Source organism: Motacilla alba, chromosome 2 (genome assembly GCF_015832195.1).
Source record: "Motacilla alba alba isolate MOTALB_02 chromosome 2, Motacilla_alba_V1.0_pri, whole genome shotgun sequence".
Lineage (NCBI taxonomy): Eukaryota > Metazoa > Chordata > Aves > Passeriformes > Motacillidae > Motacilla > Motacilla alba.
Window position 1 is genome coordinate 129,764,452 of NC_052017.1, and position 19,185 is coordinate 129,783,636.

Genomic DNA, 19,185 nt, shown 5'->3' on the forward strand with positions numbered 1-19,185 from the left:
ACCGCAGCAGAAGGAATGGCTACATCTATTCACAGAATTCACAGAATCACAAGGTTGGGAGACCGTAAAGATCATTGAGTCCAACTCAGCCCTAACTCCTCAACTAAACCATGGCACCAAGTGCCACATCCAGTCTTTTTTTAAATGCATCCAGGGATGGTGACTCCACCACCTCCCCAGGCAGACCATTCCAGAACTTTGTCACTCTTTCTGTGAAAAACTTTCTATGCTGTATGTCTTAAATTCTGCTTTGATCCTGTTCTGAGTAAATCTTGGCCTTTATTTTGAAGAACTATTTTTAATTCAGATTTCCTTCTGTAAAAGACCTCAAAAGCTGAAAGATTACTGTCCCACAGTACAAGAGCAGGGAGGCCGCTAGTTTTGCCAAACAACTATCACAAATATGCAGGAAATCGATGTAAATTCATTTTTCTTCAAATGTTTTCTGCAGTCAAGATTCCAGGCTATTAGATTAACTCCAGGAACTATAAAGACAATAACTTGAACTACAAGTCCCAGGACAGTAGCCAGGTTTCATGTGGTCTTCAGGGATGGGAATAAAAAGCCCCACCAAAAATAATAACATCCTTTCACCATTGAAAATAGTGAACTCCACATGTCAGCTGGATTTCAGAGTCTATTAAGCAGTAAGAGAGGTCAACTCTTCTATCTGGAAGGTCATGAAATTGATGACCATTAAAACTTGATTCTTATCCAAATCCATTTGTAAAATTAATTTGCATATTTTCAAGGACATAAATTACTCTATAGGGACCTAGACTTGGAGGAAAACATACGTCTCCTCCTTTTCAGTCCTCAAAATGCTAAGACCACTGAGTATTGAAAAATATTAAAAGCTTCAGCCAATCTCCTGACTGAAGCTTGAGTCTACTTCTCAAACAGGAGCTCAACAGGGTTTCTGACCTTACAGACAGGATATACCTTCATTCCATAACATCAAATTGTAAGAAAACCTTAAAAGATTGTCCTTTAAACTTTGACTTCTGTCATTAAAATTTCCTTTGGTGTAACACCTGTCTTCTTTCACAGACTGCTGTAGGCATACTTCTATTAACTGAGCCTTCTGCTGTATGTACCTATATTTTTTGTCATGATAAAATTTTTTCAAGTGGAAAATACTATGGAAAAGAATGAAAAGCAGATACTTTTTCGAAGCTTTTAGACATCCAGGTATTTTTTTCCCAAATATGAAGCAATATATCTTACAGGAGACTTCATAGAGTATGGGTTTTCCAATAAATTAAGATAGTCATTAAAATAAAAAATACAAATATTTTAGTAAGTTTTCTGTTTCCACTTTCAATTCCTGAAAAACACTTGGATAAATTGGCAGAGCATTTCTCTTCCCCAAGTCTCTTTTGTGCTCCAGCATGCACTCCAAATTAATTCCTTTCCTCTTAAGAATAAAACCATCAATCTCTATGTCCTGCCACTTCAAATTCAAGCTGAATGCTGAAGAGAAAAAAATTAGTGATTGGCAGAGCTTGTAGAGGGAGCCAGGAGTGCCAGCTCATCCAGCAGAAAATTTCATGTGAAACTGTTCCTAGTCCAAGGAAACCAGACCAAAACTCTCACTTTAACATCCATCATTGATGGAAACAAAAGCTGTCGTGTATCTGAGTATGTTCCAACTTAATGAAGGGACAAGGAAAAAAAGAGGAACCCCCAGCTGTGACAGCACATATGAACAACATCTCTTCATGAGAGAAATAAAGCACCAAATTAAAATTTATGGCTTCCCAGTAGCATTACATACCCTGGGAACAGTGAATGTTTTGTTCCTTCCCAAAATGACAAGTGTTAAGATCATAAAATCAGACTCAACTGGAGTAGCAAATTGATTCTAGACAATCTAGTTCTTGCAGGCTATGTCATGCCGAGTGGAGTTGATGGTTGGTTGCCTAGGGTAGCAAAATATTAGGAATAACAGTATTTAGTGGCTGTTCCTTATGAGCGTGCCTCCAAGAGGGGAGGAGGTGTGTTCATGTGTTACTGTGCTTAGCACAGCAGAAACCCTAGAACTGAGTCAGTCCTGAGTGTTGCCTCTCTAGCCAACTTTCCAACAGCAATGAACTAATAGCATTTCCAAAGGTTAACATTTCTGTAACTTTGCCAAATGGTAGGGTCATGCCCTGTTTTTCTGCTTAATACAACTTACTTCCCTCATTTTTTTTCTCATGACCTTTCCCCCACTATTTGCCACCATCCTTTTTGGCCCTTTCCCATATTGCTACAGACCTCTAACATACTTCAGTATTTGTGTTTTGCTCTGTCTACAAGGAAGGGCTGCAGAGCTGCTGTAACAGTAACTACTCTGCCTAAGCTGTAGCTGCTAACCATACAACAAACAAGGCAGGTCTGAAACTTCTTCTTAACAATGTTTTTCACAAGTATGGGGTTTTAATCTTTTCCCCTTGGATGTTATATGCTAGTGCTGATGCAGCTGATGTGATGTCTCTGAGGCCCTGAAGAGATTTTGGCTTCTGTGTCTCTGTGCCATCTCCTGTCTCAATGAAGCTGTTCAGTAGCACAAAATGCACTGAGGACAGCTCAGATATTTACTAAATAGAGATGCCACTCTTAACACAAAAAAAAAAAAAAAAAAAAAAAAAAAAAAAAAAAAAAAAAGAGAAGAGACAGAAGGACAGAAGTAAGAGATGATCCCTGTATCCCTGTGCAAAGATGTCACTCTTCTGTGAAGGACTCTGAAGAGATTGCCAATATTTACTGTACCCTTGTGCAGTTTGTTGGGCTCTATTATTCCCTAGTTTTCAAAGAAATTAATCCTCAGAACTAAATCCACAAATCCACTGTGACCATGTTCTCTAGTTAGATGTCCAACTTGTTTGCATTTTGGAGCAAGGTTTGCATTTTTGTAGCCCAACAACCTCTGCAGGTGGCACAGCAGAACTCACACAGTGAGCAGGGGATGGCCCACAAGCTTTGTCCAGACTCTCGTTTGCAGCCAGCCAACAGCAAACATGCACGGCTGAGGCTTACAGAGGAGACCCCTACTAACAATTTAGTCATAGCAAGAGCTCACCCTGTGCAAGGGGTTTGTCCTCTCCAGACCCTTGGCTTCCTCAGACTGTTTATTTCATGAGATGGTGGTCCTGCCCATGATGTTTGCTGCACAGAAATGTGCCAGGTGCAGGATTACGGAGTGACTGAGACTGTAACACCCAATCTCACATGCTCCTTAGGTGATATCCAAATTCCTGTAACTATCCAATTGCCAACAGGAGTTTCCTCCAGGACCTGGCTCTGTGTTGCATTCCATGGACAAACTTCCATAGCAAGTGCATGCCAGTACTCCTGAAACTGCCTTCTGCTTGAAGTCCTGCTTGGACTGTAGGGGAAGGCAGGGAAAGGTCTGAGTAGTTTTTTTTAGTGAGGAGAGGGTTTTATCCTCTGCTTCTTGCTCATGCAGTAATGGCTGAACTTTGCTTCCTTTCTTCTTGTGAATGAAATGTTTCAAAATACACAAAACCACCAAATTGCAGGCAACTGAAACGCTGGGAGATCTGGAATCAGGAGGTGGCTGCTCCTTCAGGTTAGGGACTGAAAGTGAGGTTTCAGCCTAAGCCTTTTCACCGTGTTGGCCTCTGTTCTCACCCTAGGTTTTAATGTAAATCATTGCCTAAATCAGTTGTATGAAGCCAACATGAAGTGAAGCAAAAGGAGAAGGATGTGTTGACAAAGAAAAGGGTATTTTGGATATCCCAGCGGTAGGGTGGTCCACAGAAAATGCAGGAGAGGCAAAGGAATTGTACAGCATGATCATCTACAGGCACCAATGGATGGAGGGATCAAAAGGGAGAAACAAACTGGAGGCTAAAGGTGCTGGGTGTGGTGTGAGGAGGCACTGTGACACAGCTGGCAGAGGATGCGCCTCCGAGACCAGGGGGATGTGTCAGAGGAAGCAGATCCCTGCCCAGCTCCTCCCGGGGCCATCCCAGCTGACCTGCTGGCCCCAATCCCGCCTGGTGAGGCTCACAGCCTGGCCCCCCTACCCCCCACTGGGCATCACCAAAGACAACAATCTTTCAGTTGCTTTTCAAACGCAGACTTGGGACTTGTATTTTAGCTTGAAGATAAACATTTTGAAAGCTGTCTTCTTTCTCACAGTGCCGGCACAAGTTGTTTTTATTATCTTAGGAAAGCTTTTCTTGCCCAGGCCAATTTGTTCACTGTTTGTCTTGTGGAGCTGGCCTATAAACCAGCTTTTAGGGATTTATTGTATGACATTATCAAGAAAGCAATCTTTGAAAAAAACTGAAATCACTTACAACAACACTTTTTTCTTCTTTGCAAATGGTTCATAGAAGCCAAATTATCCAAGCTGACCACCCAAACCTACTGGACAATGCTTACTCCAGATGAAAATGTTTAAGTTTAGTAATGTTTTAATCCTAAAATGTTTTAAGTGATGATTTAGGCAAGAAAAGAAAGTTCTTCCTGTAGGGGAGAAACAAGACGGTTTTGCAGAATTGCAAATTTTGGAGTCAGCAAAGCATGATAAATGCAGGGACATATAAGTCCTGCTCTTTGGTAGATATGTGTTGTTTTTCACACATACACACACTCACGAGCATGTACTCTTATTTAAAGAAAGAAAGCAATGGGCAGAGAGAAGAGCAGTGATTATTCAACCCCCACATTTTATGACTGTTTTTTCTGTACAGACTGAAACATGTGAGTGTTGATTGTTGACTTTTTAAGAGATTACCTTTGAAAATTTTGACATTCACAATAAATGTGCTACTCATTTAGATGAATTCAGTTATCTTGAACTGTAACAAATATTTAATTTTCTTTTTTTCTCTGACATATTTCTTTCATATTTCTTTATCTTCTTGTTATCCTTTTTTTGACCTAATGCCAGTATTTTTCAGATGACTGTAATTTTATTGCTTTCCTACAGACAAAGGAAAAAGGCATGTATTTCTCAAGTTCTCCTCAAAAACAACAGAAAAGCAGGACTGTTGTAAGTACAGGAGAGTTCAATATTTACATTTTATTTCTATTTGAAAGGAAATTTGATGGAGGAGAGAGTTCTGCTTTTAGTCAGAACATCCTTATATGTCTCATATCTGAAGCACCTCTTCTGCACTGAGAAAATGTTGCCAGACTCTTAAAAGACTACTCCTCAATGCAGAAAATTAAAGAAACCCATCAGAAATCTGGCTCTTTTAAGGAACCGTACATTTGCTGTCTTTATTATCTAGTGCCCCCCCATCTTTTTTCCTTGGGATGGACTTACATTTGTGACTGCTGATGCAACTGCCCTTAAAATCTCCACTCCTTCTCAGTTCCTGCATGTTTTGATCATCGCTGACATCAGTCCGAAAGTATAAGATACTGACTGTATCAGCTCTGATTTTATCCTCAATGCCATGGGAATACCCAGGAAATCCTTGATCTTTGACTTTCCATGAATGCTTACAACACACCAGCATGGGTTGTATTTGCTCTTAGTTTAATAATTTCCTTCCCTAGGACAACAGTTATAGTGCTATTTCCTATTCTGTTGTAAGTTAAAGCTGTGAATTACAATGGAGAAGTCTAACCACCCCCCGCTGTCCAAGAAATCCTTGACCAACTTGGCAGCTTTAGGGAACAGTGCAATTCTGCTCTCAGATGTTTTTGTGTCCCTGGCCTGGGAGAGCATTTCTCCACCTCTGCTCTGGGGACTACTCCTTTCTGCAAGACTTCAGAGAACGGTTTCTGAGATAATTCTAAAACAAAGCAACTCCCCACTATCTCCCCCATCCCAAAACTTCCCAAACTCTCACGAGCATGCTGTCACTACTTTCAAAGGGCAGCCTAATCTTCAGTTGGTTATTCATGGAAACTGCTGCATTGAGACTGCTCAAACAAACTGCAGCTTAATCCTCAAAAAAGCTAGTGGGACTTTGGATTAAGGAGCATGGAGACACTCGCTCTTTGAAGGAGTCTGTCCACTATTTCATTTATTTGTGAAGACACAAAATACCTGCCTAATGTGCTGTCTGTACTCTTTAGAGTCAATGAGAGATTGCAGCATCAGGCTTCCATCTTTGCCCAGGTAATACTCATGAATGAAGCATACTAAATGCAACAGTGCTAGTAATAAAACCAGCAGGTTAATATTAATTTATTGCACTCTTTTTGTCTAGTGGACACCAGCTACCACATAGCCTCTGGTCAAATGCAAGTTTTCTTCTTTCCTCACAGCTCCACTATAAAGAGAAGAGGTGGTTGTTGCTATGGACAGAAGTTCACATTACAGCTTTGTGGCTGCAGAAAACCAAGACTGAATTTAACAGCTCCATCAGCCTGTGGAAATTGCTGTGCTGCTCCCAGTTAGTCTGAGCACACTGTGGTGGATTTTGAATAAAGGGTAGGGTGAAAGAGAAGAGGGAGATAAATAGATTAAAGTGAGGGAGAGGAAAGAAGAAAGAGAGGGAGGGAGAGAGGGAGAGAGGGAGGGAGGGAGGGTTGTCCAGGGTCCTGGGGGTGCCTTTTCATAGACAATATTTTCCAACCCTCAACCTAAATTTATTGCATTTAATGCAAATTAACTATTGTGAGCAGTCTGTTCTTTCTGACCTTTCTGGAAATGAACCAGAGTGCTCTGGGGCAGACGTGGTGTTGATCCACTTCTTCTGGATCAACCTTTGGTTGATAGCTTATGCCCACTTCTCAGTCTCATTCTCATGCTTGCACTCCACTGTGCTGTGCTTATTTCCAAGGGCCAGAACAAGAACATTTCTCCCAGAAGAGTGCTGCCCTTCCTCTGTATGCCACCCTTGTCCAGACACATCCTGTTTCTTCTCACAGGCGTGGTTATTACCAACAATCCTGGTTGGCTCCATACCTATCTGGCTATCGGTGTTTGAGACATACAGATTGGCCCCTTATCTTCTGGCTTCCACAGCTGCCTTTTATCTAAGTGAATTATTCGCACTGCAGACACACCCAGATGCCTCTGAGCACTCAAAAACACTGCATATGAGGCTGGCCCAGAAGGATTCAGGATAGGATACAGGACAACACTGTAAGCAGAAGATGTCAAGCACAAATGTGTGCAGAGGACTCAAACTGGTGCCCTGACTGCTGACAGCTCTGGTGCCTCTTTCATCACCAGGGACACAGCAATACCCCCAAACCCTGCTGTGAAAGGCAAATGGAGGCAAATGGGGAAGAGGCAACAGGAGCCGTAACTCCAGAAAGCAGGAGGCCAGGTTTTAGAGCTTAAAATAGACAGATAGATGATAGATAGATAAAAGATAGCTAGATAGCTAGATAGTGATAGATAGATACTTATTAGATACTTACTTAATCTGATTTCAGTTTTTTGGAAAGAGGAACCAGAAGATTGCCCTACCCACAAGCAGTCAGGAATTCAGAAGAGTCTCTTACCTGTACTAGGACACATAATTTTGTAACTGCAGGCTCAAGGCAAGAGTCTGAATGCCTCCCAGTAACCCCCCAGCTAACCCCAGCAGTTTGGTTATTAGCTACTAAAGTAAAAGCACAGAGACCCTGGTATCTGCTGTGGCTTCTGCAGTCTGTGAGCACCAACATTTGCTGAAACAGAGTTAGGACCATTTCTGTAATTTTTTGGACTCTATTCGTGTAGTTTGATGTTGAGATAACCTTAACCAGTGTTTTAGTGAAGTGCATGTTGCACATTTTACCCTGTTCCATGCAGCCCAGCTGCCACCTCACTTTGCCAGTGGCTTGGTGTGTTTAAAGCCACCATTTAGCATCACAAAATGAATTCACATAGGCTTGAGTTTTGGCCAGATAAACATGATACCTTTTTAAGGTATGATTTTGTTTTGGCCAATGGTTAATGATGTGTTTAAAAATGTGATATTATTTTGCATTAGAAAACTTTTATATGCATCATAAATAACTAATTTTACAGAGTTTTAATGATATTTACTGCATGTTGCCCCACTTCAGTTCTAAGAAGGAAATGATAAAAAGGTGCACTCTGAGCACTGAGAGGCATGGAACCTGGCACTCTAACAACCACATGATAGGGTGGGTAAAATTAAATGTTAATCAGTGCCACTGAAGTATGCAGTTATTCACACATACCCATGAACATTTTTTTCTCCAATAACACATATATCAAGAAGAAAAATGTCCTAGTCTTGGGCACAGTTGGCAGTACTGCTTTATTCTCTGCTGTAAAGATCACATTTTGAGCTGATCATAAAAGTGCTGAATTTTTCCCATCTGACAGGAAATTTTTCATATGAGGACTTTACCTCAGAGTGCTACTGATGGTTGTTTATAGTCAGTGAATTTAAGAGTACGGTTTAAGGTCAGTGAAGAAGGTAGTAAAAACAGTTTATTTCTTAGCAAAACAACAGCACTGGGTTTAATTCCTTTGTGACACAGAAGGAAAGAAGCATCTTGTCCTGATGGCAATATGAAGTGCTGCCACAGCACCCTCTGGACTGTTGCAGCAGAGTCAAGGCTGAGCAGAAGTCCTCTTTTCCCAATAGTCTGGCTCTTCCAGTTCCTGAAGACACTGCTAATAGTCTCCAGTTCAGACTGGGAAAGGATTTCAGACTGGGAAAGGATTTCAACTTGTGCTTTTAAACTTCACATTAATGTTTTGACCTCTAAGAGGTACCTGGAGCAGTGAGTACCCTGACCTCACTCAGGCCATAGAAAGCCATTTGTTTTGTAAACTGCTGCATCCTTTGAAGCCGTGCCCACCTCTTGGGCCCAGGGCTGCAGGGCACCCTCCCCATGCAGCTGGTGGATGGGTGATGCATCCCTCATCTGCTTTGGGCAGTGATCAAGGTGAGCAGAGGTTTCCCTTCATGGACAGTGATGGCCATGAGAAGATGCTCAGCATGTGCAGTTTAATGGTGCTGGCAGAGCTCTGCAGCATGATGGCAAGCAGCTTGGGAGAAATGCCATTTTTTACTCAGTATATTATTTGCAAAATGCCAGTTTGTCTGTCCTATAAGTGTTTAGGAACGTGTCTGGGAAGTACATGTCAGGGAGATGCTTCTGGAATTAAAGTGAGTAGTTGTTCGACATAAGTGGGAAACATGGAAGGCTCAGCTCAGTCAAACATGTGCAGCATCAGACCCTGGATCAGGGTGGAAGGGCTGATGTTCCGATTGCTCCTTGGCAAAATTACCCCCAGACTTCTCTCCTTTCCCTGCCCTTTCATGGGTGCCCTTCTGGGCTCCCAACTGAAGACTTTGCTGACTGCAGCTGGAGATTAGGGGAGCGCAATAGACAGGAAAGTAAGAGTCTATTTATCCCTGGCAAAGCCTGCCTTTTTCTAGTTTTGATGGAAAAGAAGACGAAAGTCCACGGAGCACTTGAGTGAACAACAAATGGCATAAGAACAAATGCAGTGAAAGGGAATGCCAAGGTTGTCATCCCCCATCAGCAGTTTGGATGGGTTTCCTGCTCGGAGAAGCACGGGGGAGGCTGCGGGACCTCGTGCAGGAAGCAGGTGGTTTGCTTTACCCGGAGCCATGCGTAATGGCCAGCGAGCTGTGCCGCACGCCAGCCAAGCTACAGCAGATGGGCTGCAGTTTGCTCCTCTCAAGGATATTTTTCATGTTATGTGTGGAAAAGAGCAGTAACCCTTGTTTGTTATATGAGGCCTTGTAGGATTTTATTTGGAAGAAAGCCATTTTTGAGATTAAAAAAAAAAGCCATTAAAAATGTGAGTCACTGTAATCACTTTTAAAGTGCTCTGACAGGGCCTTTTACTTGCAAAGACTTCACTATTAAAAGAAACTTTTTTTTTTTTAAATGAGAAACTCTACCACAAATTATCTCAGGCTAATTGAGGTGACATTAGGGATCTGTTCATTTGAAATTACAAAGAAAAACCACCCCAAACACCTCAGAGCACTGGATCCAAGCTATTCGCTGTAGAAAGCTGCCAGCAAAATAGCTGCGTCTGTTCTGTGGCTTAACATAGCACCTTGGGCTGTAAAAGCACCACAATATCCTCTCCACTGCACAGGTATTTCAAATCCTATATCCCCAAAAGGGCTGGGGGACACTCATTCCTTGTTCAGTGAGAGGCAGGACCTGAAGCACAGGACCCACTCAGGAGCTGGACCCTGTGGGGTGCCTTGGGAACCTCAGCGTGGGGAGATCTACAGCTAAGTAAATAAATGGCTGATCACCTGAATGATGATCCAAAGATACCAGGGCTGGTATGCACATCCCACTGCTCTTTGGGGCTTGGATGTCCCAGTCAGCATTGGCAGATGCTTGTGTCCTCTTGGAGGGAAGAGGCCCAAAGCACTGCTTTCAGAACACAGGCTCCCTGTGAGGCTGTGAGAAGTGAGGGACAGAGAGAGCAGAAACCTTTTTGTCATATATTAGCATCTGTCAAGTATCAGCATCTTTTCTCTCTGGTGCATCGCCATCCTTGTGAAGCAACCAACTGACCTGGGCAGGGTCCCCCCACATCCAGGCACTCCTCCCAGTGTGGTATTTACTTACCACACCTCGAACAGTCACTGAATTAGTCACCCTCCTCCCAAATCTGGGCTGAGCTCTCAAATCTCTCAGGTGCTGAAGAAAGGGCAGCTCTGTGATGTTGCTTGTTACCATGGCCAGGTACCACCATACCTGTGTCAGACCCTGGGCCAGAGGCTTTCAAAGTCTCCTGCTGCGCTGGACTTCCTGGAGACCTCTGGGCAGGGGCACCTTCTCTTTGGACCACCACCAAACTCAGCAATGAGTCAGAAACCAAATCACTGAGTAGAAGTGAGGCTGCTGCATCGCTGGGCGTGCAAAACAGCCAACAATAAATTACAGTGTCAAAACAAAGCATAGGAACCTCCCTGGAGAGGTGGCAGGGCTGCAGCTGTGGGAAGTGGGAAGCCAGACATCCAACCACGGCACGCTGGGTCTCATCCTGTTCTCTGCTACTTCTTCCGAGCTGCTACGATCTGATTTTTACTTTGTGTTCGGCCAAATGCAGACACTGGAAAAATGGAGAGAAAGCAGAGAACAACCACAGAAAACAATTTGAGGGCTGACACAAATATCTGATTGTGAGAGACTTAGAAGTTCTGTCTCTAGCTTATTAAAAAATCCATTATACTGTATTTTGCTAGAGGGACTTACCAAGTGCTTTAAACCATTGGCAAAAGGCAAATAGCTGCAAGCTAAACAAGTTAAAATAGACATAAGGCAGAGTTTAAAAGAAAACAATGACTCATTGCTAGTAAAAATTACTAATGGCATTGGTGGTTCCTCTACTTTGACTACTAGGAGACGATGGGCTGTTTTCTTCTGTAGATAGGTCAAAGGATTCACACAAGTGCTTGGAGGAGGTTGCCTGACTTGAACTGTAACGGAGGCCAGGCCAGATGACATAAAGCTGCCTTCTTATATCAACAACCTTCGTTATTTGCAGTGCTGAATCAAGTCCTGCAACACATCCACGCACCCAGAATCCAGAATCCAGAATCCAGTCAGTATTGTCGGGACGTGTTGTGTGTTCACTGTTAAATATTGTCAGCAAAAATAAACACAAGGGCAACTGCGATGCTTAGTCGTAGTAAATGATATTCCTCAGCTCTTTTGCATTGTAAAGCACAGAACAGCAGTTCTCGAAAAATCAATAGAAGGTCCAGTAGTGTGTTGTTGTATTCCGTTGCTCTACAATGTGTTACCAGCCATGACCTTCAGTGACAGGCAAGAGCTGCTTAATTGGCAGCCTCTGTGCCATGCAAGCATTCTCTCCCAACTCTTGGCTGAGGGCATTGGAGAGCATTAGACAGCATAAAGCTCTGCACCTGGTATACATGCTATTGAAACTCAAGAAAAACTTTAATTTTTTTTTTTTCAAATGGAGAGAAAACTCCTGATCTTGTGCTCATGTTGCTCTGGATTTATGCCCACAAGCCATCAAATGGAAGACAAATGACAGTGCTGTTATTTCAAGCAGTTTAATGGTTCTGGCAAAAGACCTGGCAGCAGACTCCAAAGATTTCATCTAGGCAAGGCAATGCCTATTCCAAGAGTGGAAATCTTCAACTGGAGAGCTGGCAAGTGCATGTTTGTGCTGGAGGCTTAAATCAATCATTTCTATTTTTCCCAAAGTGATTTAGCAAAGTACAGAAATTGGCTCCTTCATCAATGGCCACAGGCCACTTTTCACGTTTAAGGTATTAGTGCCATAGACTAGAGCGATATATTGACTTCATGTAAAGCAGTCAGTGTTAGCACCACCTGTTTAATCATTCCTTTACAGTAGCTGTAGCTTGAAAACTGTCAACAAGTGCCTTGTTGACACTGTCAAAAAGGAGCCCAGGAGACCACTGTACATTACTGGTCCCCTGGAGTAATTTCTCTGTGTTCATGCAAAACTTTCCTGCCACACAATACATCTCTGAGTCTGCTGCCTAACAGCATCCTTCTCATTGCTACCTTGGGAACTGACAGATTCCCCTGGGACTGATGCCTGAGTCCATTAGCAAGCAAAATACTGATGGAGATTTGTACTATGAAACACACATTGAAAGTCTTGGACAAGCTTTAGGGGCCTAACTGCAAAACTGCGATTAAATTAAAAAAAAACCTACTCAGCAGCCACCTAATCCTTTGCTTAGGCCTGGAGATTCTTGAGATTCTGTAGATACCAAAACTGTCCATGCTTACTCTGTGGCAAGCAGAAACTAAAGGGAACGTAATCCAAGACTGCAGGTTTACACACCTTCCTTGTTGAGCACTCTCTATAAACACTTCCCAGGTCATGGGAATATTCTGGCAGTACTGTATCTTCTTCTCAGAGCAATCCTGTGTTGTATAGATATCACACAGTCTAATTTCCCTAAAGGGAAGACCCAGCAAGAGCTCTGCATGAAAGACAGCACATGCCCAAGAGGCATTGATATGATGCTCAAGGCATCCCACTTAGCATGTCTCAAAAATATGTTTATGTGCAGCCTCAGGGGCCAGATTGGCTACATGTGCTCTGAACAGGTTTAGCACATGGCATGAGGACAGGGATCCTTCCTACAGGGTCAGGAGTGCTTAATATGTAGTGATGTATTTGCCAGTGCTGCCTCCTTTTATGTTATAACGAAATGGTTACATCAGCCAGGTGATTGGGAGGTGCCTCTACAAATTTCCAAGCTTCAAAAGGTTGAAACATGTCCCATCTGCCAAGGGAATTTTGTGTTTCCTCCCTGCTTCTCCAGGCAGAGAATAGTCATCCTTCACTCCCAAACTGGTGGGAAATTAATAAAAAAGCAAAACCCAAACTAAAACCACATCAAAATTATGTGAAATCACTATTTATTCACTGATGTCCCTGACTCTATCCCAGAACCCAAAAAGATTGCAAACTCAGGATTTCTCAAACTCCTGAGAATGGAGACCACTAAACATTTCTCTATATTTTGCTCCTGAAATGGCCTTGGTTTGTAAATCTTCCAGTTTGGCTCTCCAATAATAATTATGGTACTTAGCCTCTATCTCTTTTCAGCTAGTTGCTAACACAGTCCAGCTGATTTCTGCAGAAGGAATGAACAAACAAATTCAAACAAGAAAAATGTCAAGCCTCAGAGGACAGTAACAAAAGGGCACACTGACAGCTCAGTCTAATCATCTGCACCCCAGTGTTATAAAAGAGCATTTTTCTCTGCAAGCAACCATCGATCCCACATAAAGAGACCTGGAAGAAGATATTGCATGGGTGAGAACAGTTTGAGTTTAGAAGACTTTTCAGTCCATTTTTCCAGTTCTGTTTATACACCTTACTGCAAACAGTTACTGAAAATAAAAAAAATTAGCCCTTAGAATCCTTTATAGTCAGACATGTGTCCTGGCTTTTAGCTGACTTTGGGACACTGCTGGTTGCCACAAGCTGCCTATTCTAGCCCCACTTGGGGCCATTCATCACTGTGTGTACACAAGCCAGTGAGTCTGGCACTTAAAAGAGTTTCAGGAAGCTCTCAGCTGCTTTTCTGGCATGGTGATACAAGGAGAGTGATCTTAGCAGAATGCTTGGTATATAGAGAATCTCCTCAGAAGGAGAGAAATATTATTATGGTTCCCCCGAAGCAAGAGAGGTCTCACTCCCTCTCCCCCTTTTCACATCTGTCCCATCACATGTTCCAGTCAGTCTGGTTGGGTCAGTTCAGAGAGCCACCCCAGCAAGGAGAAGGATGCAGATGCTTTCTACAGGATGGGTGAGCTGAACTGGCCCCAGGAAGCCACAGGACCTCACATCTGGGAAAAAAAGAGGATGAGCCTTTCAGCAGCGCTGATCCATTCAAGCAGCGTGCCAGGTGCATGAAACCACAGGTTCAAAGCACAGAAACTCAAACCTTTATAAAGTTCAGCCTCTTTCCTTTGGTTTTAGGTGACCAATGCCCTTCCATGCAAAATGTGAGTCTGCCAAAAGCTGGGCTGGAGTGAGTAGCAGGCAATCAGCCTGCCAGGTGAACACCAGGCCCCTCCCAGGGGCAGACAGACAAATCCAGTCCAAACTTAGTTTATTGTTTGCCAGCTGAAACTGTTGGTAAATGAATCCTGCTATTTTACGGCAAAAATTAAACAGTCTTGCTTTGCTCCAGAGCTCCCATTTCCAGGCCCCTGGCCAGTTAATACTTCATCTCTTGCTGCAGCGTGACCAGCAGTGGAACAAGCACTAAATGAGTCCTGCTGGTCCTGGTCTGTCAAAAATCCCAAGCTGGAGCCTGAGGTACCACGTGAGACACTGCCTGCCTACCACACCTTCTCCTGGTTTGATTTCTGCAGATCCCATGGAGGATCTGTTCAGCAAAATTCGGTCTGCAGGCACAAGTTTTGCAGCTTATCCGGCCCACATTTTTGATGTCAGGAAAAGCACTGCAAGAAAATAACTCATTATTAAGGAAAAGGGCTCTGAAGGTGTTTTTTTATTCCAGTGCAAAGGCTTTTCTTCTAGCAGGCGTTTGTCTGTGGTGTTTGCAACCTAAGTATGGCAAGCAGAATCTGAAAATAACATTGGTTAGAAACTGATTCTTGAAACAAGTCATGTACGTTTCTTGGCAGAGCAGTAATGAATTCTCATAACTGAGTTTTTCCAATCCTGTAATACATTAATTAGTTGGAATATATTAACATCTCAAAGACCATATCACAACTTTCAATTGCACGTAATTTCTACCAGTGTTTTCGTCCACAAATTATTTTAAAATACATTAGAGATAAAATAAAACCCCTTTACCCTTATAATTTTTTAATAAACCCATAGGAAGAAAAAAACAAAACAAAACAAAAAACCCCACATTGTTCAAGAAGAAATCCAGTAATTTAAAATAAATAACTTTTGCCACAGATTTTTACATTTGATTTATTGCTTTAAACAGAAAATCCTACACCTGGTAACCTTTATTACCTCCTGCAGCCCTCCTGAGCCATGAAAACAGATTTCAGAAAGATGCCCAAGGCCAATCATGTAAAAAAGCAACAATACCAAATCCTTTCACCCATTCGTTTCCCAGGTCACAGAATGAAAACCTGTAGGCCTCTTACTTCCATCTTTAGCACATATTCTCACTTGAGACTTTGAAAGCAGCTTAAATTTGACTTGCAAAAGAAAGACTCCCTGGAGAAGGCCTGTAAAAGTCATGTGCTTTTTCTATTTTAATCTTTAGAAACTGGAACTCAAGATGCAAGGCAGGAAAGGAAGGCCAGGCCAAGCAAGTGGTACAAGTAAGGTGTAGACACAGAGTCTTGACCTGTGTCAGCTGGAAAATCTCCATATTGAAAAACAGCTTCACAGGTCCCCAAATGCTCCTGGGGCATTGCTGCACACGAAATCCTGCAGCTCTGTGTGTGCTTTGCAGCGTTTGGAATGAAACTGTCTTCTGGATCTTCAGCTGTACCTATCTTAAAACTAAATAAACAATTATTTGAGAAAAAAACAGACCTGAAACAAAGTACACACAGTCTATGGCCCCTACCCATTACTGCCCCTACCAATATCTGCAGATTAATTAAATCCTAAAACAAGGCATGAACATTTTTCAAGAGCATTTTCATTTGTTTATGCAGAGGATGTGACCAACCCCCCTGTGCTGCCTGAGGTGGATCAATGGTACCATACAGGGGTAAGTGCATCCATGATGAATTCCTCGAAGAAGCTTTTCTGACGGGAAACTGGGACGGAGAGACATCAAGACGTCCCAAATCTGAACACAAAGCCTGTACTGTCATTGTTCCCATCACTGCTGGCTCTTTGAATCAGTGTGGAGACACAATCATTTAATTAAGGGAAATCTATATAATTACTGTGACACTTTGTGGTCCTGTTTTTTATAGCCTTTCCTCATGCAGAATTACCAATGGTAACAGGAGTTGCCCTACTTTTTTAGAGGTATTTTTCCAAGACATACCAAGAGAGGGACCCTGGCTACCCCGCTTTCTCTGAAGAACCATGCATTTTCTTCACTAAAACTTTCTTTTGCTGAAAACATAAGCTAAAACTCAGACCAGAATATGCTAACAGACCATAGAGCCCAGCCCAGTGCAGCCCATCCGCTGGGAGGATGTAAAATGTCAAGTACAGTACCCTAATCCTGCCTTGGCTGGGCACCTCAAATGTGGTGTGTGCCTGTGTTTATGGCAAACACTATCTTCCCACTGCTCACACAAGTACTGATTTCCTTGGAAGATAAGAGAATTAATCTGATGGTAGGAGATAATCAGGATTGTCCTACGCCCAATACAAAATTCTTTTTGTTTTTTAGTAGACACAATTCTATTTGTGTCTACTTCATATGTACTTACAGTTTTGACTTCTGAACAGGAAGGAAAAGGCTTAAAAGGGATTATATATATGGCAGAAGACTTTGAAGTCATTTACAAAAATTCTAATTTCTCACATTTGTCTTTAAACATTTACACAGATCTGAGGGGTTCTAAAGGGGAATTTTGATAATCCTGTTCTGTGCTCATTGCATTTAAAAGCAATTAAAACTCTAAAAATGTCCTCAAGAGGCATTGATACTAGGAGAATATTCCATTTCATTAATGGTTATTTGGTTTTCATTAAGGCTTCCTGTACCTTTAGGACACATTTGGTACAATCATGGGATAAATTAATTAGGATTAAATAATACTACGACTCATCAACATACAGGAGTTCAATGTATACTTGAATATGTTCAATAAAAAGGTGCTACTGATCCTTGTTCCAGTGGTGTTCCTCCTGTTAATTGGCATGTAAAGTGCTTTCTTCTTTCAGCTTTGCCTTTTCACCAAGTCATCTTCCTTATTCAGTGTGCCATAGCATGAACAGTGAGAATCTGGTTGTATTTTGCCTGCCAGTTTTTGTCCTAAGGAAATGTGGTGAGAGAAGGAAAAAAACAACAACTTTGTGAAGAATTTTAATAAAACAAATTCCCCACCAATCCATCATTTAAACATTCTTTGCTCCAGTAATCATTGTTTTCATTTGACTGGTTGTAACAATAGCTTGGAAAAACCCTGAAAAATTCTTTGAAAAATCTGTTGGGAACAGGAATAGAAATTAAGTGAACAGTATAATTATTAAATATGACTAGAGCATATTTGTGACTCAATTCTCCTAGGTCATCCCATTATCTGATACCTCATTTAAACAGACACAGAAAAAAAGCCCTACTTACCAGGAATATGTCCACAGTCAATAAAAGGAATTTGTAAATGCTCCTCTTTTTTATTTCTTGCAATTATAATCACACCAAGGAAAGACAGGAGACACCTGCAAAATAACAGTGGCACAGTATCATTAGAAACAGTTCACTGTATCTGAGATGAGAATTTCTTTCCATGTTTCTTTTTCAAGGACTTCCAAACCCAAGTTGCTGAGTTTATAAAGAAACACTTCTTCCTGGCAGCTCTGTAAATTTATTTTGGGCTTCTTTCAGTCTAGTTTTGCCTCTGAAGCTTTATTATCAGTTCCAAAGGCTCCACAGCCAAAATTACACTTCCAGCAATATATACCTAATCAGATGCCTGTGGGTGCGAGACCTCAACATTTGAATCCCTGAACAAGTCTTCACAGAGCATCCAAGCTCGCATTCTAGCATGTGCAATTTCATTAACAACTCAGTCTAGCTGCGGACAATCGACATCTCCATTGTTTGCTCATTTGATTGTGTGTCTCAGGGGCAGGCTGCAGGCCAGGAGCAGTGAGAAACTGCTATGGCTGGACACAGCTTCTATGCGCTGTGTGTTGGACACACAACCCCTAACTCCTAGCTGCCAAATACGTGGTTGCTTGTCTCCATGTTTTGCGTCTTTTCCAGCAGTCGGACAAGATAGTGGCTGTGTGCACCTACTCCAGCCTAACTGCAGAAGATGAAGATGTTTGTAGCTATCAGCCCCATTTATTTGACAGCACTATGTGCAAGACACCTCCAGCAGTTCTAGGAGATCTCTTAAACATTTTGTGCCCATTACTATAACTGTGACCTCTTCCAAAAGTAGTCGTTGTGCTGATACCCAGATTTCTGCCCTCACAACACCTAGGCCATTCTTCAAAAAGGTATTTAACATGCTCTGAATTTTTCTTGTAGGCAAGCAGCTCATATAATTGCCTATGCCTAGGGGCAGAAAAAACCAGCCAGACACACCAGTGGAAGGTAACATGGGAGGAGATGTCTCACAGCTGTAAAAGCACCCCCTATAATTTGATATTTGGTGGAGAGCAGTGACTTCTCCTTCCTGCTGGAGGAACACATGATGCTGGTTTTTCATTCCATCATGAGATTAGTAGTTCACAAGTGTCTCACATTTTTACATATTTGGATTCAAAACCAGGCCTCCAAACTCCCAAAGCACAGACATCAATCTTTCCTTAATGTTTTTTTTATCCTACTATAATGGCTATTCCATAATACTTTAATAACAAGGCGGTTTCTTCTTACTGAGAAAAGAAGAGATTCCACAAGGCAATGCTGTTTCAGTACAAACCTTAGCGCAGATTTTAGGCTGATACACTTACCCGAACAGAAACATGAACACGCTCAGTAAAGCTGCACCTTGGAATTCCTGATAAAATATGACCCCTGGAATGTGACAGAAACAAGAATTGCAGATCTTGACTGGCTTCCAAGTGATATGAATTACAGCTGGGAGGGTCAGGAGAAGTGTCATGCTTAAACGGAGCAAAAAAAAAATCCTAAATAA

At 42.1% G+C, this 19,185-nt stretch overlaps 1 protein-coding gene across 4 annotated transcripts in view; it reads right to left on the bottom strand.

Moving 5' to 3' along the window:
* Window positions 1-8,814: 8,814 nt before the first annotated feature.
* Window positions 8,815-19,185, bottom strand: part of NIPAL2 (NIPA like domain containing 2) — a 58,635-nt gene continuing 48,264 nt past the window's right edge. For 2 of the 4 annotated variants that reach the window (XM_038129493.1, XM_038129495.1), the window contains exons 9-11: window positions 19,001-19,064; window positions 17,661-17,755; window positions 15,336-17,348 (exon numbers count right to left, since the gene is read on the bottom strand). In XM_038129493.1, the coding sequence (XP_037985421.1) occupies window positions 17,254-17,348; window positions 17,661-17,755; window positions 19,001-19,064 (254 nt within the window). In that variant the 3' untranslated portion in view covers window positions 15,336-17,253. Of the gene's footprint in view, window positions 10,997-15,335; window positions 17,349-17,660; window positions 17,756-19,000; window positions 19,065-19,185 lie in introns of those variants that run through there. The other 2 variants (XR_005256041.1, XM_038129494.1) reach the window with 2 other exon arrangements.